Source organism: Ciona robusta, chromosome 3 (genome assembly GCF_009617815.1).
Source record: "Ciona robusta chromosome 3, ASM961781v2".
Classification (NCBI taxonomy): Eukaryota; Metazoa; Chordata; class Ascidiacea; order Phlebobranchia; family Cionidae; genus Ciona; species Ciona robusta.
Window position 1 is genome coordinate 3,044,811 of NC_143237.1, and position 23,004 is coordinate 3,067,814.

The window sequence follows — 23,004 nt, forward strand, 5'->3', positions numbered from 1 at the left end:
AAACTTGGTATTTTTGCTCACCTATTGTGGTTGTTTCATTTAATGGTAGTGAAGTAGTAATATCAGATCCAGATGTGGTCAGCTCTGCTGTTGTTTCTGGAATATTTTTTTCAAATTTTATTCATATACAGTTTTGGTTTAACCAAATCATATTAAAAATTGCTATTTTTGCTCACCTATTGTGGTTGTTTCATTTAATGGTAGTGAAGTAGTAATATCAGATCCAGATGTGGTCGGTTCTGCTGTTGTTTCTGGAAAATTTAATTCAAATTTTATTTGTATACAGTTTGGTTTAACCAAATCATACTAAAACACTTGGTATTTTTGCTCACCTATTGTGGTTGTTTCATTTAATGGTAGTGAAGTAGTAATATCAGATCCAGGTGTGGTCGGCTCTGCTGTTGTTTCTAAAATATTAAGTTCAAATTTTATTTGTACACAGTTTTGATTTAACCAAATCATATAAAAAACTTGGTGTTTTTGCTCACCTATTGTGGTTGTTTCATTTAATGGTAGTGAAGTAGTAATATCAGATCCAGGTGTGGTCGGCTCTGCTGTTGTTTCTGGAATATTTAGTTTTAAATTTTATTGGTATACATTTTTGGCTTTTTTAAATCAGTTAAAACTTGGTATTTTTGCTCACCTATTGTGGTTGTTTCATTTAATGGTAGTGAAGTAGTAATATCAGATCCAGGTGTGGTCGGCTCTGCTGTTGTTTTTGAATATTTAGTTAAATTTTATTGTATTTTTGTTTTTTTAAATCAGTAAAACTTGGTATTTTGCTCACCTATTGTGGTTGTTTCATTTAATGGTAGTGAAGTAGTAATATCAGATCCAGGTGTGGTCGGCTCTGCTGTTGTTTCTGGAATATTTAGTTCAAACTTTGTTCATATACAGTTTTAGTTTCACCAAATCAGATAAAACTTGGTATTTTTACTTACCTATTGTGGTTGTTTCATTTAATGGTAGTGAAGTAGTAATATCAGATCCAGGTGTGGTCGGCTCTGCTGTTGTTTCTGAAAAATTAAGTTCAAATTTTATTCGTTTCTAGTTTTGGTTTAACCAAATCAGTTAAAACTTGGTATTTTTTCTCACCTATTGTGGTAGTTTCATTTAATGGTAGTGAAGTAGTAATATCAGATCCAGGTGTGGTCGGTTCTGCTGTTGTTTCTGAAATATTAAGTTCAAATTTTATTTGTACACAGTTTTGATTAAACCAAATCATATAAAAAAACTTGGTGTTTTTGCTCACCTATTGTGGTTGTTTCATTTAATGGTAGTGAAGTAGTAATATCAGATCCAGGTGTGGTCGGCTCTGCTGTTGTTTCTGAAATATTAAGTTCAAATTTTATTCGTATCTAGTTTTGGTTTAATCAAATCAGTTAAAACTTGGTATTTTTGCTCACCTATTGTGGTTGTTTCATTTAATGGTAGTGAAGTAGTAATATCAGATCCAGGTGTGGTCGGCTCTGCTGTTGTTTCTGGAATATTTAGTTTAAATTTTATTCGTATCTAGTTTTGGTTTTAACCAATCAGTTAAAACTTGGTATTTTTGCTCACCTATTGTGGTTGTTTCATTTAATGGTAGTGAAGTAGTAATATCAGATCCAGGTGTGGTCGGCTCTGCTGTTGTTTTGAAATATTAAGTTCAAATTTTATTCGTAGTTCAGTGTTTTTTAACCAAATCAGTTAAAACTTGGTGTTTTTTGCTCACCTATTGTGGTTGTTTCATTTAATGGTAGTGAAGTAGTAATATCAGATCCAGGTGTGGTCGGCTCTGCTGTTGTTTCTGAAATATTAAGTTCAAATTTTATTTGTACACAGTTTTGAATTAACCAAATCATATAAAACTTGGTGTTTTTGCTCACCTATTGTGGTTGTTTCATTTAATGGTAGTGAAGTAGTAATATCAGATCCAGGTGTGGTCGGCTCTGCTGTTGTTTCTGAAATATTAAGTTCAAATTTTATTTGTACACAGTTTTGAGTTAACCAAATCATATAAAAAACTTGGTGTTTTTGCTCACCTATCGTGGTTGTTTCATTTAATGGTAGTGAAGTAGTAATATCAGATCCAGGTGTGGTCGGCTCTGCTGTTGTTTCTGAAAAATTAAGTTCAAATTTTATTCGTTTCTAGTTTTGGTTTAACCAAATTAGTTAAAACTTGGTATTTTTGCTCACCTATTGTGGTCGTTTCATTTAATGGTAGTGAAGTAGTAATTTCAGTTCCAGGTGTGGTCGGCTCTGCTGTTGTTTCTGAAATATTAAGTTCAAATTTTATTTGTATTGAATTTTGATTTAATCAAATCAAATAAAAAACTTGGTGTTTTTGCTCACCTATTGTGGTTGTTTCATTTAATGGTAGTGAAGTAGTAATATCAGATCCAGGTGTGGTCGGCTCTGCTGTTGTTTTTGGAATATTTAGTTTAAATTTTATTCGTATCTAGTTTTGGTTTAATCAAATCAGTTAAAACTTGGTGATTTTTGCTCACCTATTGTGGTCGTTTCATTTAATGGTAGTGAAGTAGTAATTTCAGTTCCAGGTGTGGTCGGCTCTGCTGTTGTTTCTGAAATATTAAGTTCAAATTTTATTCGTATCTAGTTTTGGTTTAACCAAATCAGTTAAAACTTGGTATTTTTGCTCACCTATTGTGGTTGTTTCATTTAATGGTAGTGAAGTAGTAATATCAGATCCAGGTGTGGTCGGCTCTGCTGTTGTTTCTGAAATATTAAGTTCAAATTTTATTTGTACACAGTTTTGATTTAACCAAATCATATAAAAAACTTGGTGTTTTTGCTCACCTATTGTGGTTGTTTCATTTAATGGTAGTGAAGTAGTAATATCAGATCCAGGTGTGGTCGGCTCTGCTGTTGTTTCTGAAAAATTAAGTTCAAATTTTGTTCGTATCTAGTTTTGGTTTAACCAAATTAGTTAAAACTTGGTATTTTTGCTCACCTATTGTGGTCGTTTCATTTAATGGTAGTGAAGTAGTAATATCAGATCCAGGTGTGGTCGGCTCTGCTGTTGTTTCTGAAATATTAAGTTCAAATTTTATTTGTATTGAGATTTGATTTAATCAAATCATATAAAAAACTTGGTGTTTTTGCACACCTATTGTGGTTGTTTCATTTAATGGTAGTGAAGTAGTAATATCAGATCCAGGTGTGGTCGGCTCTGCTGTTGTTTCTGAAATATTAGGTTCAAATTTTATTCGTATACATTTTTGGCTTTTTTATATCAGCTCAAACTTGGTGTTTTTGCTCACCTATTGTGGTTGTTTCATTTAATGGTAGTGAAGTAGTAATATCAGATCCAGGTGTGGTCGGCTCTGCTGTTGTTTCTGAAAAATTAAGTTCAAATTTTATTCGTATCTAGTTTTGGTTTAACCAAATCAGTTAAAACTTGGTATTTTTGCTCACCTATTGTGGTTGTTTCATTTAATGGTAGTGAAGTAGTAATATCAGATCCAGGTGTGGTCGGCTCTGCTGTTGTTTCTGAAAATTAAGTTCAAATTTTATTCGTATCTAGTTTTGGTTTAATCAAATCAGTTAAAACTTGGTATTTTTGCTCACCTATTGTGGTAGTTTCATTAAATGGTAGTGAAGTAGTAATATCAGATCCAGGTGTGGTCGGCTCTGCTGTTGTTTCTGAAAAATTAAGTTCACATTTTATTCGTATCTAGTTTTGGTTTAACCAAATTAGTTAAAACTTGGTATTTTTGCTCACCTATTGTGGTCGTTTCATTTAATGGTAGTGAAGTAGTAATATCAGATCCAGGTGTGGTCGGCTCTGCTGTTGTTTCTGAAATATTAAGTTCAAATTTTATTTGTATTGAGATTTGATTTAATCAAATCATATAAAAAACTTGGTGTTTTTGCACACCTATTGTGGTTGTTTCATTTAATGGTAGTGAAGTAGTAATATCAGATCCAGGTGTGGTCGGCTCTGCTGTTGTTTCTGAAATATTAGGTTCAAATTTTATTCGTATACATTTTTGGCTTTTTTATATCAGTCCAAACTTGGTGTTTTTGCTCACCTATTGTGGTTGTTTTATTTAATGGTAGTGAAGTAGTAATATCAGATCCAGGTGTGGTCGGCTCTGCTGTTGTTTCTGAAAAATTAAGTTCACATTTTATTCGTATCTAGTTTTGGTTTAACCAAATCAGTTAAAACTTGGTATTTTTGCTCACCTATTGTGGTTGTTTCATTAATGGTAGTGAAGTAGTAATATCAGATCCAGGTGTGGTCGGCTCTGCTGTTGTTTCTGAAAATTAAGTTCAAATTTTATTCGTATCTAGTTTTGGTTTAACCAAATCAGTTAAAACTTGGTATTTTTGCTCACCTATTGTGGTTGTTTCATTTAATGGTAGTGAAGTAGTAATATCAGATCCAGGTGTGGTCGGCTCTGCTGTTGTTTCTGAAATATTAAGTTCAAATTTTTTTTGTACACAGTTTTGATTTAACCAAATCATATAAAAAACTTGGTGTTTTTGCTCACCTATTGTGGTTGTTTCATTTAATGGTAGTGAAGTAGTAATATCAGATCCAGGTGTGGTCGGCTCTGCTGTTGTTTCTGAAATATTAAGTTCAAATTTTATTCGTATCTAGTTTTGGTTTAACCAAATTAGTTAAAACTTGGTATTTTTGCTCACCTATTGTGGTTGTTTCATTTAATGGTAGTGAAGTAGTAATATCAGATCCAGGTGTGGTCGGCTCTGCTGTTGTTTCTGAAATATTAAGTTCAAATTTTATTTGTACACAGTTTTGATTTAACCAAATCACATAATAAACTTGGTGTTTTTGCTCACCTATTGTGGTTGTTTCATTTAATGGTAGTGAAGTAGTAATATCAGATCCAGGTGTGGTCGGCTCTGCTGTTGTTTCTGAAATATTAGTTAATTTATTGTATACATTTTTGGTTTAAATCAGTTAAAACTTGGTATTTTTGCTCACCTATTGTGGTTGTTTCATTTAATGGTAGTGAAGTAGTAATATCAGATCCAGGTGTGGTCGGCTCTGCTGTTTTTCTGAAAAATTAAGTTCAAATTTTATTCGTATCTAGTTTTGGTTTAACCAAATCAGTTAAAACTTGGTATTTTTGCTCACCTATTGTGGTTGTTTCATTTAATGGTAGTGAAGTAGTAATATCAGATCCAGGTGTGGTCGGCTCTGCTGTTGTTTCTGGAATATTTAGTTAATTTCATTGTATACATTTTGGTTTTTTAAATCAGTTAAAACTTGGTATTTTTGCTCACCTATTGTGGTTGTTTCATTTAATGGTAGTGAAGTAGTAATATCAGATCCAGGTGTGGTCGGCTCTGCTGTTGTTTCTGAAATATTAAGTTCAAATTTTATTGTATATTTTGATTTAACCAAATCATTAAAACTTGGTGTTTTTGCTCACCTATTGTGGTTGTTTCATTTAATGGTAGTGAAGTAGTAATATCAGATCCAGGTGTGGTCGGCTCTGCTGTTGTTTCTGAAATATTAAGTTCAAATTTTATTCGTATACATTTTTGGTTTAAATCAGTCAAAACTTGGTTTTTTGCTCACCTATTGTGGTTGTTTCATTTAATGGTAGTGAAGTAGTAATATCAGATCCAGGTGTGGTCGGCTCTGCTGTTGTTTCTGAAATATTAAGTTTAAATTTTATTTGTACACAGTTTTGATTTAACCAAATCATATAAAACTTGGTTTTTTGCTCACCTATTGTGGTTGTTTCATTTAATGGTAGTGAAGTAGTAATATCAGATCCAGGTGTGGTCGGCTCTGCTGTTGTTTCTGAATATTAGTTCAAATTTTATTCGTATCATTTTTGGTTTAATCAGTTAAAACTTGGTTTTTTGCTCACCTATTGTGGTTGTTTCATTTAATGGTAGTGAAGTAGTAATATCAGATCCAGGTGTGGTCGGCTCTGCTGTTGTTTCTGAAAATTAAGTTCAAATTTTATTCGTATCTAGTTTTGGTTTAACCAAATCAGTTAAAACTTGGTATTTTTGCTCACCTATTGTGGTTGTTTCATTTAATGGTAGTGAAGTAGTAATATCAGATCCAGGTGTGGTCGGCTCTGCTGTTGTTTCTGAAAATTAAGTTCAAATTTTATTCGTATCTAGTTTTGGTTTAACCAAATCAGTTAAAACTTGGTATTTTTGCTCACCTATTGTGGTTGTTTCATTTAATGGTAGTGAAGTAGTAATATCAGATCCAGGTGTGGTCGGCTCTGCTGTTGTTTCTGAAATATTAAGTTCAAATTTTTTGTACATAGTTTTGATTTAACCAAATCATATAAAACTTGGTGTTTTTGCTCACCTATTGTGGTTGTTTCATTTAATGGTAGTGAAGTAGTAATATCAGATCCAGGTGTGGTCGGCTCTGCTGTTGTTTCTGAAATATTAAGTTCAAATTTTATTTGTACAGTTTTGTTTAACCAAATCAGTTAAAACTTGGTGTTTTTGCTCACCTATTGTGGTTGTTTCATTTAATGGTAGTGAAGTAGTAATATCAGATCCAGGTGTGGTCGGCTCTGCTGTTGTTTCTGAATATTAAGTTCAATTTTATTGTATCATTTTTGGTTTAAATCAGTTAAAACTTGGTATTTTTGCTCACCTATTGTGGTTGTTTCATTTAATGGTAGTGAAGTAGTAATATCAGATCCAGGTGTGGTCGGCTCTGCTGTTGTTTCTGAAATATTAAGTTCAAATTTTTTCGTATCTAGTTTTGGTTTAACCAAATCAGTTAAAACTTGGTATTTTTGCTCACCTATTGTGGTCGTTTCATTTAATGGTAGTGAAGTAGTAATATCAGATCCAGGTGTGGTCGGCTCTGCTGTTGTTTCTGAAAATTAAGTTCAAATTTTATTCGTATCTAGTTTTGGTTTAACCAAATCAGTTAAAACTTGGTATTTTTGCTCACCTATTGTGGTGTTTCATTTAATGGTAGTGAAGTAGTAATTCAGATCCAGGTGTGGTCGGCTCTGCTGTTGTTTCTGAAATATTAAGTTCAAATTTTATTTGTATTGAGATTTGATTTAATCAAATCATATTAAAAACTTGGTTTTTGCTCACCTATTGTGGTTGTTTCATTTAATGGTAGTGAAGTAGTAATATCAGATCCAGGTGTGGTCGGCTCTGCTGTTGTTTCTGAAATATTAAGTTCAAATTTTATTCGTACATTTTTGGTTTAATCAGTTAAAACTTGGTGTTTTTGCTCACCTATTGTGGTTGTTTCATTTAATGGTAGTGAAGTAGTAATATCAGATCCAGGTGTGGTCGGCTCTGCTGTTGTTTCTGAAAAATTAAGTTCAAATTTTATTCGTATCTAGTTTTGGTTTAACAAATCAGTTAAAACTTGGTATTTTTGCTCACCTATTGTGGTTGTTTCATTTAATGGTAGTGAAGTAGTAATATCAGATCCAGGTGTGGTCGGCTCTGCTGTTGTTTCTGAAATTAAGTTCAAATTTTATTCGTATCTAGTTTTGGTTTAACCAAATCATATAAAAAACTTGGTGTTTTTGCTCACCTATTGTGGTTGTTTCATTTAATGGTAGTGAAGTAGTAATATCAGATCCAGGTGTGGTCGGCTCTGCTGTTGTTTCTAAATATTAAGTTCAAATTTTATTTGTATAGTTTTGTTTAACCAAATCATTAAAAACTTGGTTTTTTGCTCACCTATTGTGGTTGTTTCATTTAATGGTAGTGAAGTAGTAATATCAGATCCAGGTGTGGTCGGCTCTGCTGTTGTTTCTGAAAAATTAAGTTCAAATTTTATTCGTATCTAGTTTTGGTTTAACCAAATCAGTTAAAACTTGGTATTTTTGCTCACCTATTGTGGTTGTTTCATTTAATGGTAGTGAAGTAGTAATATCAGATCCAGGTGTGGTCGGCTCTGCTGTTGTTTCTGAATATTTAGTTCATACTTTATTCGTATACAGTTTTGGTTTAACCAAATCAGTTAAAACTTGGTATTTTTGCTCACCTATTGTGGTTGTTTCATTTAATGGTAGTGAAGTAGTAATATCAGATCCAGGTGTGGTCGGCTCTGCTGTTGTTTCTGAAATATTAAGTTCAAATTTTATTTGTACACAGTTTTGATTTAACCAAATCATTAAAACTTGGTGTTTTTGCTCACCTATTGTGGTTGTTCATTTAATGGTAGTGAAGTAGTAATATCAGATCCAGGTGTGGTCGGCTCTGCTGTTGTTTCTGAAAAATTAGTTCAAATTTTTCGTATCTAGTTTTGGTTTAACCAAATCAGTTAAAACTTGGTATTTTTGCTCACCTATTGTGGTTGTTTCATTTAATGGTAGTGAAGTAGTAATATCAGATCCAGGTGTGGTCGGCTCTGCTGTTGTTTCTGAAGTATTTAGTTCATACTTTATTCGTATACAGTTTTGGTTTAACCAAATCAGTTAAAACTTGGTATTTTTGCTCACCTATTGTGGTTGTTTCATTTAATGGTAGTGAAGTAGTAATATCAGATCCAGGTGTGGTCGGCTCTGCTGTTGTTTCTAAAACATTAAGTTCAAATTTATTTGTATAGAGATTTGATTTAACCAAATCATATAAAACTTGGTGTTTTTGCTCACCTATTGTGGTTGTTTCATTTAATGGTAGTGAAGTAGTAATATCAGATCCAGGTGTGGTCGGCTCTGCTGTTGTTTCTGAAATATTAAGTTCAAATTTTATTCGTATCTAGTTTTGGTTTAACCAAATCAGTTAAAACTTGGTATTTTTGCTCACCTATTGTGGTTGTTTCATTTAATGGTAGTGAAGTAGTAATATCAGATCCAGGTGTGGTCGGCTCTGCTGTTGTTTCTGAAAATTAAGTTCAAATTTTATTCATATCTAGTTTTGGTTTAACAAATCAGTTAAAACTTGGTATTTTTGCTCACCTATTGTGGTTGTTTCATTTAATGGTAGTGAAGTAGTAATATCAGATCCAGGTGTGGTCGGCTCTGCTGTTGTTTCTGAAAATTAGTTCAAATTTTATTCGTATCTAGTTTTGGTTTAACCAAATCATATAAAACTTGGTTTTTGCTCACCTATTGTGGTTGTTTCATTTAATGGTAGTGAAGTAGTAATATCAGATCCAGGTGTGGTCGGCTCTGCTGTTGTTTCTAAAATATTAAGTTCAAATTTTATTCGTATCTAGTTTTGGTTTAACCAAATCATATAAAAAACTTGGTGTTTTTGCTCACCTATTGTGGTTGTTTCATTTAATGGTAGTGAAGTAGTAATATCAGATCCAGGTGTGGTCGGCTCTGCTGTTGTTTCTGAAAAATTAAGTGCAAATTTTATTCGTATCTAGTTTTGTTTAACCAATTCAGTTAAAACTTGGTATTTTTGCTCACCTATTGTGGTTGTTTCATTAAATGGTAGTGAAGTAGTAATATCAGATCCAGGTGTGGTCGGCTCTGCTGTTGTTTCTGGAAAATTTAGTCCAAATTTTATTCTTATACAGTTTTGGTTTAACCAAATCATATAAAACTTGGTATTTTTGCTCACCTATTGTGGTTGTTTCATTTAATGGTAGTGAAGTAGTAATATCAGATCCAGGTGTGGTCGGCTCTGTTTTTTCTGAATATTTAATTAAATTTTTATATCACTTTTTGGTTTAACCAAAACAGTTAAAACTTGGTGTTTTTGCTCACCTATTGTGGTTGTTTCATTTAATGGTAGTGAAGTAGTAATATCAGATCCAGGTGTGGTCGGCTCTGCTGTTGTTTCTGAATATTAGTTCAAATTTTATTCGTATCTAGTTTTGGTTTAACCAAATCAGTTAAAACTTGGTATTTTTGCTCACCTATTGTGGTCGTTTCATTTAATGGTAGTGAAGTAGTAATTTCAGTTCCTGGTGTGGTCGGCTCTGCTGTTGTTTCTGAAAAATTAAGTTCAAATTTTATTCGTATCTAGTTTTGGTTTAACCAAATCAGTTAAAACTTTGTATTTTTGCTCACCTATTGTGGTTGTTTCATTTAATGGTAGTGAAGTAGTAATATCAGATCCAGGTGTGGTCGGCTCTGCTGTTGTTTCTGAAATATTAGGTTCAAATTTTATTCATATCTAGTTTTGGTTTAACCAAATCAGTTAAAACTTGGTATTTTTGCTCACCTATTGTGGTGTTTCATTTAATGGTAGTGAAGTAGTAATTCAGATCCAGGTGTGGTCGGCTCTGCTGTTGTTTCTGAAAATTAAGTTCAAATTTTATTCGTATCTAGTTTTGGTTTAACCAAATCAGTTAAAACTTGGTATTTTTGCTCACCTATTGTGGTTGTTTCATTTAATGGTAGTGAAGTAGTAATATCAGATCCAGGTGTGGTCGGCTCTGCTGTTGTTTCTGAAATATTAGGTTCAAATTTTATTCATATCTAGTTTTGGTTTAACCAAATCAGTTAAAACTTGGTATTTTTGCTCACCTATTGTGGTTGTTTCATTTAATGGTAGTGAAGTAGTAATTCAGATCCAGGTGTGGTCGGCTCTGCTGTTGTTTCTGAAAATTAAGTTCAAATTTTATTCGTATCTAGTTTTGGTTTAACCAAATCAGTTAAAACTTGTATTTTTGCTCACCTATTGTGGTTGTTTCATTTAATGGTAGTGAAGTAGTAATATCAGATCCAGGTGTGGTCGGCTCTGCTGTTGTTTCTAAAATATTAGTTCAAATTTTATTCGTATCTAGTTTTGGTTTAACCAAATCAGTTAAAACTTGGTATTTTTGCTCACCTATTGTGGTTGTTTCATTTAATGGTAGTGAAGTAGTAATATCAGATCCAGGTGTGGTCGGCTCTGCTGTTGTTTCTAAAATATTAAGTTCAAATTTTATTGTACACAGTTTTGTTTAACCAAATCATTAAAACTTGGTGTTTTTGCTCACCTATTGTGGTTGTTTCATTTAATGGTAGTGAAGTAGTAATATCAGATCCAGGTGTGGTCGGCTCTGCTGTTGTTTCTGAATATTAGTTAATTTTATTGTATACATTTTTGGTTTTTTAAATCAGTTAAAACTTGGTATTTTTGCTCACCTATTGTGGTGTTTCATTTAATGGTAGTGAAGTAGTAATTCAGATCCAGGTGTGGTCGGCTCTGCTGTTGTTTCTGAAATATTAAGTTCAAATTTTATTCGTATCTAGTTTTGGTTTAACCAAATCAGTTAAAACTTGGTATTTTTGCTCACCTATTGTGGTTGTTTCATTTAATGGTAGTGAAGTAGTAATATCAGATCCAGGTGTGGTCGGCTCTGCTGTTGTTTTGGAAAATTAAGTTCAAATTTTATTCTATTTCTAGTTTTGGTTTAACCAAATCATTAAAACTTGGTGTTTTTGCTCACCTATTGTGGTTGTTTCATTTAATGGTAGTGAAGTAGTAATATCAGATCCAGGTGTGGTCGGCTCTGCTGTTGTTTCTGAAAAATTAAGTTCAAATTTTATTCGTATCTAGTTTTGGTTTAACCAAATCAGTTAAAACTTGGTATTTTTGCTCACCTATTGTGGTGTTTCATTTAATGGTAGTGAAGTAGTAATATCAGATCCAGGTGTGGTCGGCTCTGCTGTTGTTTCTGAAATATTAAGTTCAAATTTTATTCGTATCTAGTTTTGGTTTAACCAAATCAGTTAAAACTTGGTATTTTTGCTCACCTATTGTGGTTGTTTCATTTAATGGTAGTGAAGTAGTAATATCAGATCCAGGTGTGGTCGGCTCTGCTGTTGTTTCTGAAATATTAAGTTCAAATTTTATTCGTATCTAGTTTTGGTTTAATCAAATCAGTTAAAACTTGGTATTTTTGCTCACCTATTGTGGTTGTTTCATTTAATGGTAGTGAAGTAGTAATTCAGATCCAGGTGTGGTCGGCTCTGCTGTTGTTTCTGAAATATTAAGTTCAAATTTTATTCGTATCTAGTTTTGGTTTAACCAAATCAGTTAAAACTTGGTATTTTTGCTCACCTATTGTGGTTGTTTCATTTAATGGTAGTGAAGTAGTAATATCAGATCCAGGTGTGGTCGGCTCTGCTGTTGTTTCTGAAATATTAAGTTCAAATTTTATTCGTATCTAGTTTTGGTTTAACCAAATCAGTTAAAACTTGGTATTTTTGCTCACCTATTGTGGTTGTTTCATTTAATGGTAGTGAAGTAGTAATATCAGATCCAGGTGTGGTCGGCTCTGCTGTTGTTTCTGAAATATTAAGTTCAAATTTTATTCGTATCTAGTTTTGGTTTAACCAAATCAGTTAAAACTTGGTATTTTTGCTCACCTATTGTGGTGTTTCATTTAATGGTAGTGAAGTAGTAATATCAGATCCAGGTGTGGTCGGCTCTGCTGTTGTTTCTGAAATATTAAGTTCAAATTTTATTCGTATCTAGTTTTGGTTTAATCAAATCAGTTAAAACTTGGTATTTTTGCTCACCTATTGTGGTGTTTCATTTAATGGTAGTGAAGTAGTAATATCAGATCCAGGTGTGGTCGGCTCTGCTGTTGTTTCTGAAATATTAAGTTCAAATTTTATTCGTATCTAGTTTTGGTTTAACCAAATCAGTTAAAACTTGGTATTTTTGCTCACCTATTGTGGTGTTTCATTTAATGGTAGTGAAGTAGTAATATCAGATCCAGGTGTGGTCGGCTCTGCTGTTGTTTCTGAATATTAGTTCAAATTTTTCGTATACAGTTTTGTTTAACCAAATCAGTTAAAACTTGGTATTTTTGCTCACCTATTGTGGTTGTTTCATTTAATGGTAGTGAAGTAGTAATATCAGATCCAGGTGTGGTCGGCTCTGCTGTTGTTTCTGAAAATTAAGTTCAAATTTTATTCGTATCTAGTTTTGGTTTAACCAAATCAGTTAAAACTTGGTATTTTTGCTCACCTATTGTGGTTGTTTCATTTAATGGTAGTGAAGTAGTAATATCAGATCCAGGTGTGGTCGGCTCTGCTGTTGTTTCTGAAATATTAAGTTCAAATTTTATTCGTATCTAGTTTTGGTTTAACCAAATCAGTTAAAACTTGGTATTTTTGCTCACCTATTGTGGTTGTTTCATTTAATGGTAGTGAAGTAGTAATATCAGATCCAGGTGTGGTCGGCTCTGCTGTTGTTTCTGAAATATTAAGTTCAAATTTATTGTACAGTTTTGATTTAACCAAATCATATAAAACTTGGTGTTTTTGCTCACCTATTGTGGTTGTTTCATTTAATGGTAGTGAAGTAGTAATATCAGATCCAGGTGTGGTCGGCTCTGCTGTTGTTTCTGAATATTAAGTTTTAATTTTATTGTATACATTTTTGGTTTAAATCAGTTAAAACTTGGTATTTTTGCTCACCTATTGTGGTTGTTTCATTTAATGGTAGTGAAGTAGTAATATCAGATCCAGGTGTGGTCGGCTCTGCTGTTGTTTCTGAAAAATTAAGTTCAAATTTTATTCGTATCTAGTTTTGGTTTAACCAAATAGTTAAAACTTGGTATTTTTGCTCACCTATTGTGGTTGTTTCATTTAATGGTAGTGAAGTAGTAATATCAGATCCAGGTGTGGTCGGCTCTGCTGTTGTTTCTGAATATTAGTTAATTTATTGTATACATTTTTGGTTTAAATCAGTTAAAACTTGGTATTTTTGCACCTATTGTGGTTGTTTCATTTAATGGTAGTGAAGTAGTAATATCAGATCCAGGTGTGGTCGGCTCTGCTGTTGTTTCTGAAATATTAGTTCAAATTTTATTTGTATTTTTTGATTTAATCAAATCATATAAAACTTGGTGTTTTTGCTCACCTATTGTGGTTGTTTCATTTAATGGTAGTGAAGTAGTAATATCAGATCCAGGTGTGGTCGGCTCTGCTGTTGTTTCTGAAATATTAAGTTCAAATTTTAATTGTATTGAGATTTGATTTAATCAAATCATATAAAAAACTTGGTGTTTTTGCTCACCTATTGTGGTTGTTTCATTTAATGGTAGTGAAGTAGTAATATCAGATCCAGGTGTGGTCGGCTCTGCTGTTGTTTCTGAAATATTAGGTTCAAATTTTATTCGTATACATTTTTGGCTTTTTTATATCAGCTCAAACTTGGTGTTTTTGCTCACCTATTGTGGTTGTTTTATTTAATGGTAGTGAAGTAGTAATATCAGATCCAGGTGTGGTCGGCTCTGCTGTTGTTTCTGAAAAATTAAGTTCAAATTTTATTTGTATCTAGTTTTGGTTTAATCAAATCAGTTAAAACTTGGTATTTTTGCTCACCTATTGTGGTCGTTTCATTTAATGGTAGTGAAGTAGTAATTCAGATCCAGGTGTGGTCGGCTCTGCTGTTGTTTCTGAAATATTAAGTTCACATTTTATTCGTATCTAGTTTTGGTTTAACAAAATCAGTTAAAACTTGGTATTTTTGCTCACCTATTGTGGTTGTTTCATTTAATGGTAGTGAAGTAGTAATATCAGATCCAGGTGTGGTCGGCTCTGCTGTTGTTTCTGAAATATTAGGTTCAAATTTTATTTGTATTGAATTTTGATTTAATCAAATCATATAAAAAACTTGGTGTTTTTGCTCACCTATTGTGGTTGTTTCATTTAATGGTAGTGAAGTAGTAATATCAGATCCAGGTGTGGTCGGCTCTGCTGTTGTTTCTGAAATATTAAGTTCAAATTTTATTGTATTGAGATTTGATTTAATCAAATCATATAAAACTTGGTGTTTTTGCTCACCTATTGTGGTTGTTTCATTTAATGGTAGTGAAGTAGTAATATCAGATCCAGGTGTGGTCGGCTCTGCTGTTGTTTCTGAAATATTAGTTCAAATTTTATTCGTATACATTTTGGCTTTAATCAGTTAAAACTTGGTGTTTTTGCTCACCTATTGTGGTTGTTTCATTTAATGGTAGTGAAGTAGTAATATCAGATCCAGGTGTGGTCGGCTCTGCTGTTGTTTCTGAAAAATTAAGTTCAAATTTTATTTGTATCTAGTTTTGGTTTAATCAAATCAGTTAAAACTTGGTATTTTTGCTCACCTATTGTGGTCGTTTCATTTAATGGTAGTGAAGTAGTAATTCAGTCCAGGTGTGGTCGGCTCTGCTGTTGTTTCTGAAATATTAAGTTCAATTTTATTCGTATCTAGTTTTGGTTTAACAAAATCAGTTAAAACTTGGTATTTTTGCTCACCTATTGTGGTTGTTTCATTTAATGGTAGTGAAGTAGTAATATCAGATCCAGGTGTGGTCGGCTCTGCTGTTGTTTCTGAAATATTAAGTTCAAATTTTATTCGTATCTAGGTTTGGTTTAACCAAATCAGTTAAAACTTGGTATTTTTGCTCACCTATTGTGGTTGTTTCATTTAATGGTAGTGAAGTAGTAATATCAGATCCAGGTGTGGTCGGCTCTGCTGTTGTTTCTGAAAATTAAGTTCAAATTTTATTCGTATCTAGTTTTGGTTTATTCAAATCATATAAAAAACTTGGTGTTTTTGCTCACCTATTGTGGTTGTTTCATTTAATGGTAGTGAAGTAGTAATATCAGATCCAGGTGTGGTCGGCTCTGCTGTTGTTTCTGAAAAATTAAGTTCAAATTTTATTCGTATCTAGTTTTGGTTTAACCAAATCAGTTAAAACTTGGTATTTTTGCTCACCTATTGTGGTTGTTTCATTTAATGGTAGTGAAGTAGTAATATCAGATCCAGGTGTGGTCGGCTCTGCTGTTGTTTCTGAAAAATTAAGTTCAAATTTTATTCGTATCTAGTTTTGGTTTAACAAATCATATAAAAAACTTGGTGTTTTTGCTCACCTATTGTGGTTGTTTCATTTAATGGTAGTGAAGTAGTAATATCAGATCCAGGTGTGGTCGGCTCTGCTGTTGTTTCTGAATATTAGTTCAAATTTTATTCGTATCAGTTTTGGTTTAACCAAATCAGTTAAAACTTGGTATTTTTGCTCACCTATTGTGGTTGTTCATTTAATGGTAGTGAAGTAGTAATATCAGATCCAGGTGTGGTCGGCTCTGCTGTTGTTTCTGAAAAATTAAGTTCAAATTTTATTCGTATCTAGTTTTGGTTTAACCAAATCAGTTAAAACTTGGTATTTTTGCTCACCTATTGTGGTGTTTCATTTAATGGTAGTGAAGTAGTAATATCAGATCCAGGTGTGGTCGGCTCTGCCGTTGTTTCTGAAGTATTTAGTTCATACTTTATTCGTATACAGTTTTGGTTTAACCAAATCAGTTAAAACTTGGTATTTTTGCTCACCTATTGTGGTTGTTTCATTTAATGGTAGTGAAGTAGTAATATCAGATCCAGGTGTGGTCGGCTCTGCTGTTGTTTCTAAAACATTAAGTTCAAATTTATTTGTATAGAGATTTGATTTAACCAAATCATTTAAAAAACTTGGTGTTTTTGCTCACCTATTGTGGTTGTTTCATTTAATGGTAGTGAAGTAGTAATATCAGATCCAGGTGTGGTCGGCTCTGCTGTTGTTTCTGAAATATTAAGTTCAAATTTTATTCCTATCTAGTTTTGGTTTAACCAAATCAGTTAAAACTTGGTATTTTTGCTCACCTATTGTGGTTGTTTCATTTAATGGTAGTGAAGTAGTAATATCAGATCCAGGTGTGGTCGGCTCTGCTGTTGTTTCTGAAAAATTAAGTTCAAATTTTATTCGTATCTAGTTTTGGTTTATTCAAATCAGTTAAAACTTGGTATTTTTGCTCACCTATTGTGGTCGTTTCATTTAATGGTAGTGAAGTAGTAATATCAGATCCAGGTGTGGTCGGCTCTGCTGTTGTTTCTGAAAAATTAAGTTCAAATTTTATTCGTATCTAGTTTTGGTTTAACCAAATCATATAAAAAACTTGGTGTTTTTGCTCACCTATTGTGGTTGTTTCATTTAATGGTAGTGAAGTAGTAATATCAGATCCAGGTGTGGTCGGCTCTGCTGTTGTTTCTGAAAAATTAAGTTCAAATTTTATTCGTATCTAGTTTTGGTTTAACCAAATCAGTTAAAACTTGGTATTTTTGCTCACCTATTGTGGTCGTTTCATTTAATGGTAGTGAAGTAGTAATATCAGATCCAGGTGTGGTCGGCTCTGCTGTTGTTTCTGAAATATTAAGTTCAAATTTTATTTGTACACAGTTTTGATTTAACTAAATCATATAAAAAAATTGGTGTTTTTGCTCACCTATTGTGGTTGTTTCATTTAATGGTAGTGAAGTAGTAATATCAGATCCAGGTGTGGTCGGCTCTGTGTTGTTTCTGGAATATTTAGTTTTAATTTCATTGGTATACATTTTTGGCTTTTTTAAATCAGTTAAAACTTTATATTTTTGCTCACCTATTGTGGTTGTTTCATTTAATGGTAGTGAAGTAGTAATATCAGATCCAGGTGTGGTCGGCTCTGCTGTTGTTTCTGAAAAATTTAGTCCAAATTTTATTCTTATACTGTTTGATTTAACCAAATCATATAAAAACTTGTTATTTTTGCTCACCTATGGTGGTTGTTTCATTTAATGGTAGTGAAGTAGTAATATCAGATCCAGGTGTGGTCGGCTCTGCTATTTTTTTTAAATATTTAAATTAAATTTTTATATAAAAACACTTTTTTGGTTTAACCAAATCAGTTAAAACTTGGTGTTTTTGCTCACCTATTGTGGTTGTTTCATTTAATGGTAGTGAAGTAGTAATATCAGATCCAGGTGTGGTCGGCTCTGCTGTTTTTTTTAGAATATTTAAATTAAATTTCATTTCAAAACACTTTTTTGGTTTAACCAAATCAGTTAAAACTTGGTGTTTTTGCTCACCTATTGTGGTTGTTTCATTTAATGGTAGTGAAGTAGTAATATCAGATCCAGGTGTGGTCGGCTCTGCTGTTTTTTTAATATTTAAATTAAATTTTTATATAAAAACACTTTTTTGGTTTAACCAAATCAGTTAAAACTTGGTGTTTTTGCTCACCTATTGTGGTTGTTTCATTTAATGGTAGTGAAGTAGTAATATCAGATCCAGGTGTGGTCGGCTCTGCTGTTTTTTTTAAATAATTAAATTAAATTTTTATATAAAAACACTTTTTTGGTTTAACCAAATCAGTTAAAACTTGGTGTTTTTGCTCACCTATTGTGGTTGTTTCATTTAATGGTAGTGAAGTAGTAATATCAGATCCAGGTGTGGTCGGCTCTGCTGTTGTTTCTGGAATATTTAGTTCAAATCTTATTCGTATACATATTAGGCTTTTTTTAATCATTTAAAACTTGGTACTTTTGCTCACCCATTGTGGTTGTTTCATTTAATGGTAGTGAAGTAGTAATATCAGATCTAGGTGTGGTCGGCTCTGCTGTTTTTTTTAGAATATTTGAATTAAATTTCATTTCAAAACACTTTTTTGGTTTAACCAAATCAGTTAAAACTTGGTATTTTGCTCACCTATTGTGGTTGTTTCATTTAATGGTAGTGAAGTAGTAATATCAGATCCAGGTGTGGTCGGCTCTGCTGTTGTTTCTAAAATATTAAGTTCAAATTTTATTTGTATATAGATTTGATTTAACCAAATCATATAAAAAACTTGGTATTTTTGCTCACCTATTGTGTTTGTTTCATTTAATGGTAGTGAAGTAGTAATATCAGATCCAGGTGTGGTCGGCTCTGCTGTTGTTTCTGAATATTAGTTCAAATTTATTTGTATATTTTGGTTTCAAATCAGTTAAAACTTGGTATTTTTGCTCACCTATTGTGGTTGTTTCATTTAATGGTAGTGAAGTAGTAATATCAGATCCAGGTGTGGTCGGCTCTGCTGTTGTTTCTAAAATGTTAAGTTCAAATTTTATTTCTATCTAGTTTTGGTTTAACCAAATCAGTTAAAACTTGGTATTTTTGCTCACCTATTGTGGTCGTTTCATTTAATGGTAGTGAAGTAGTAATATCAGATCCAGGTGTGGTCGGCTCTGCTGTTGTTTCTGAAAAATTAAGTTCAAATTTTATTCGTTCTAGTTTTGGTTTAACCAAATCAGTTAAAACTTGGTATTTTTGCTCACCTATTGTGGTGTTTCATTTAATGGTAGTGAAGTAGTAATATCAGATCCAGGTGTGGTCGGCTCTGCTGTTGTTTCTGAAAAATTAAGTTCAAATTTTATTCGTTTCTAGTTTTGGTTTAACCAAATCAGTTAAAACTTGGTATTTTTGCTCACCTATTGTGGTTGTTTCATTTAATGGTAGTGAAGTAGCAATATCAGTTCCAGGTGTGGTCGGCTCTGCTGTTGTTTCTGAAATATTAAGTTCAAATTTCATTCCTATCTAGTTTTGGTTTAACCAAATCAGTTAAAACTTGGTATTTTTGCTCACCTATTGTGGTGTTTCATTTAATGGTAGTGAAGTATTAATTTCAGTTCCAGGTGTGGTCGGCTCTGCTGTTGTTTCTGAAATATTAAGTTCAAATTTTTTTCGTATCTAGTTTTGGTTTAACCAAATCAGTTAAAACTTGGTATTTTTGCTCACCTATTGTGGTCGTTTCATTTAATGGTAGTGAAGTAGTAATTTCAGTTCCAGGTGTGGTCGGCTCTGCTGTTGTTTCTGAAATATTAAGTTCAAATTTTTTCGTATCTAGTTTTGGTTTAACCAAATCAGTTAAAACTTGGTATTTTTGCTCACCTATTGTGGTTGTTTCATTTAATGGTAGTGAAGTAGTAATATCAGATCCAGGTGTGGTCGGCTCTGCTGTTGTTTCTGGAATATTTAGTTCAAACTTTGTTCATATACAGTTTTAGTTTCACCAAATCATATAAAACTTGGTATTTTTGCTCACCTATTGTGGTCGTTTCATTTAAAGGTAGTGAAGTAGTAATATCAGATCCAGGTGTGGTCGGCTCTGCTGTTGTTTCTGAAATATTAAGTTCAAATTTTATTCGTATCTAGTTTTGGTTTAACCAAATCAGTTAAAACTTGGTATTTTTGCTCACCTATTGTGGTGTTTCATTTAATGGTAGTGAAGTAGTAATATCAGATCCAGGTGTGGTCGGCTCTGCTGTTGTTTCTGGAATATTTAGTTCAAATTTTATTCGTATACATATTAGGCTTTTTTTAATCATTTAAAACTTGGTATTTTTGCTCACCCATTGTGGTTGTTTCATTTAATGGTAGTGAAGTAGTAATATCAGATCCAGGTGTGGTCGGCTCTGCTGTTGTTTCTAAAATATTAAGTTCAAATTTTATTTGTATATTTTTGTTTAACCAAATCATTAAAACTTGGTATTTTTGCTCACCTATTGTGGTTGTTTCATTTAATGGTAGTGAAGTAGTAATATCAGATCCAGGTGTGGTCGGCTCTGCTGTTGTTTCTAAAATATTAAGTTCAAATTTTATTTGTATATAGATTTGATTTAACCAAATCATATAAAAAACTTGGTATTTTTGCTCACCTATTGTGGTTGTTTCATTTAATGGTAGTGAAGTAGTAATATCAGATCCAGGTGTGGTCGGCTCTGCTGTTGTTTCTGGAATATTTAGTTCAAACTTTATTTGTATACATTTTTGGCTTTTTTAAATCAGTTAAAACTTGGTATTTTTGCTCACCTATTGTGGTTGTTTCATTTAATGGTAGTGAAGTAGTAATATCAGATCCAGGTGTGGTCGGCTCTGCTGTTGTTTCTGAAAATTAAGTTCAAATTTTATTCGTATCTAGTTTTGGTTTAACCAAATTAGTTAAAACTTGGTATTTTTGCTCACCTATTGTGGTGTTTCATTTAATGGTAGTGAAGTAGTAATTCAGTTCCAGGTGTGGTCGGCTCTGCTGTTGTTTCTGAAATATTAAGTTCAAATTTTATTCCTATCTAGTTTTGGTTTAACCAAATTAGTTAAAACTTGGTATTTTTGCTCACCTATTGTGGTCGTTTCATTTAATGGTAGTGAAGTAGTAATCAGATCCAGGTGTGGTCGGCTCTGCTGTTGTTTCTGAAATATTAAGTTCAAATTTTTTCGTATCTAGTTTTGGTTTAACCAAATCAGTTAAAACTTGGTATTTTTGCTCACCTATTGTGGTTGTTTCATTTAATGGTAGTGAAGTAGTAATATCAGATCCAGGTGTGGTCGGCTCTGCTGTTGTTTCTGAAATATTAAGTTCAAATTTTTTTCGTATCTAGTTTTGGTTTAACCAAATCAGTTAAAACTTGGTATTTTTGCTCACCTATTGTGGTTGTTTCATTTAATGGTAGTGAAGTAGTAATATCAGATCCAGGTGTGGTCGGCTCTGCTGTTGTTTTTGAATATTAAGTTCAAATTTTATTGTACATATTTTTGGTTTAAATCAGTAAAACTTGGTATTTTGCTCACCTATTGTGGTTGTTTCTTAATGGTAGTGAAGTAGTAATATCAGATCCAGGTGTGGTCGGCTCTGCTGTTGTTTCTGAATATTAGTTCAAATTTTTCGTATACAGTTTTAGTTTCACCAAATCAGATAAAACTTGGTATTTTTGCTCACCTATTGTGGTTGTTTCATTTAATGGTAGTGAAGTAGTAATATCAGATCCAGGTGTGGTCGGCTCTGCTGTTGTTTCTGAAATATTAAGTTCAAATTTTATTTGGATCTAGTTTTGGTTTAACCAAATCAGTTAAAACTTGGTATTTTTGCTCACCTATTGTGGTTGTTTCATTTAATGGTAGTGAAGTAGTAATATCAGATCCAGGTGTGGTCGGCTCTGCTGTTGTTTCTGAAATATTAAGTTCAAATTTTATTCCTATCTAGTTTTGGTTTAACCAAATTAGTTAAAACTTGGTATTTTTGCTCACCTATTGTGGTCGTTTCATTTAATGGTAGTGAAGTAGTAATATCAGATCCAGGTGTGGTCGGCTCTGCTGTTGTTTCTGAAATATTAAGTTCAAATTTTATTCGTTTCTAGTTTTGGTTTAACCAAATCAGTTAAAACTTGGTATTTTTGCTCACCTATTGTGGTTGTTTCATTTAATGGTAGTGAAGTAGTAATATCAGATCCAGGTGTGGTCGGCTCTGCTGTTGTTTCTAAAAAATTAAGTTCAAATTTTATTCGTATCTAGTTTTGGTTTAACCAAATTAGTTAAAACTTGGTATTTTTGCTCACCTATTGTGGTCGTTTCATTTAATGGTAGTGAAGTAGTAATATCAGATCCAGGTGTGGTCGGCTCTGCTGTTGTTTCTGAAATATTAAGTTCAAATTTTATTCGTATCTAGTTTTGGTTTAACCAAATTAGTTAAAACTTGGTATTTTTGCTCACCTATTGTGGTGTTTCATTTAATGGTAGTGAAGTAGTAATCAGATCCAGGTGTGGTCGGCTCTGCTGTTGTTTCTGAAATATTAAGTTCAAATTTTTTTCGTATCTAGTTTTGGTTTAACCAAATCAGTTAAAACTTGGTATTTTTGCTCACCTATTGTGGTCGTTTCATTTAATGGTAGTGAAGTATTAATTTCAGTTCCAGGTGTGGTCGGCTCTGCTGTTGTTTCTGAAATATTAAGTTCAAATTTTTTTCGTATCTAGTTTTGGTTTAACCAAATCAGTTAAAACTTGGTATTTTTGCTCACCTATTGTGGTTGTTTCATTTAATGGTAGTGAAGTAGTAATATCAGATCCAGGTGTGGTCGGCTCTGCTGTTGTTTCTGAATATTAGTTTAAATTTTATTCGTATACATTTTTGGTTTAAATCAGTTAAAACTTGGTATTTTTGCTCACCTATTGTGGTTGTTTCATTTAATGGTAGTGAAGTAGTAATATCAGATCCAGGTGTGGTCGGCTCTGCTGTTGTTTCTGAAATATTAAGTTCAAATTTTATTTGTATCTAGTTTTGGTTTAACCAAATCAGTTAAAACTTGGTATTTTTGCTCACCTATTGTGGTTGTTTCATTTAATGGTAGTGAAGTAGTAATATCAGATCCAGGTGTGGTCGGCTCTGCTGTTGTTTCTGAAATATTAAGTTCAAATTTTATTCGTATCTAGTTTTGGTTTAACCAAATTAGTTAAAACTTGGTATTTTTGCTCACCTATTGTGGTCGTTTCATTTAATGGTAGTGAAGTAGTAATATCAGATCCAGGTGTGGTCG

General features: G+C 32.6%; 1 protein-coding gene and 3 long non-coding RNA genes across 4 annotated transcripts; all 4 read right to left on the reverse strand.

The window, feature by feature from the left end:
* Nucleotides 1-332: 332 nt before the first annotated feature.
* LOC149737829 (uncharacterized) lies at nucleotides 333-4,184 on the reverse strand. The gene is made up of 2 exons (XR_016384669.1): nucleotides 4,035-4,184; nucleotides 333-407 (listed from the first exon to the last, which is right to left on the reverse strand). It is a non-coding gene; the product is annotated as an uncharacterized LOC149737829 (long non-coding RNA).
* A 4,854-nt stretch (nucleotides 4,185-9,038) lies between these two features.
* LOC149737830 (uncharacterized) lies at nucleotides 9,039-9,425 on the reverse strand. Its single transcript, XR_016384671.1, has 2 exons — nucleotides 9,348-9,425; nucleotides 9,039-9,113 (listed from the first exon to the last, which is right to left on the reverse strand). It is a non-coding gene; the product is annotated as an uncharacterized LOC149737830 (long non-coding RNA).
* Nucleotides 9,426-10,716: 1,291 nt separating this feature from the next.
* On the reverse strand, nucleotides 10,717-14,147 carry LOC149737831 (uncharacterized). The gene is made up of 2 exons (XR_016384668.1): nucleotides 14,057-14,147; nucleotides 10,717-10,791 (listed from the first exon to the last, which is right to left on the reverse strand). It is a non-coding gene; the product is annotated as an uncharacterized LOC149737831 (long non-coding RNA).
* Nucleotides 14,148-16,063: 1,916 nt separating this feature from the next.
* LOC149737832 (uncharacterized) lies at nucleotides 16,064-19,692 on the reverse strand. Its single transcript, XM_089873683.1, has 5 exons — nucleotides 19,684-19,692; nucleotides 18,669-18,774; nucleotides 18,368-18,442; nucleotides 17,437-17,502; nucleotides 16,064-16,275 (listed from the first exon to the last, which is right to left on the reverse strand). The coding sequence occupies exons 1-5, from the start codon at nucleotides 19,690-19,692 to the stop codon at nucleotides 16,136-16,138; spliced, it is 396 nt and encodes a 131-aa protein (XP_089729809.1). The 3' UTR covers nucleotides 16,064-16,135.
* Nucleotides 19,693-23,004: the final 3,312 nt, after the last annotated feature.

Coding starts and splice junctions, on each gene's coding strand:
- LOC149737832 (XM_089873683.1), bottom strand. Junction 17,503..18,367: donor AAATGAAACAACCACAATAG/GTGAGCAAAATA, acceptor TAAAAAAAATAG/CAGAGCCGACCACACCTGGA. Junction 16,276..17,436: donor AAATGAAACAACCACCATAG/GTGAGCAAAAAT, acceptor TTAATGTTTTAG/AAACAACAGCAGAGCCGACC.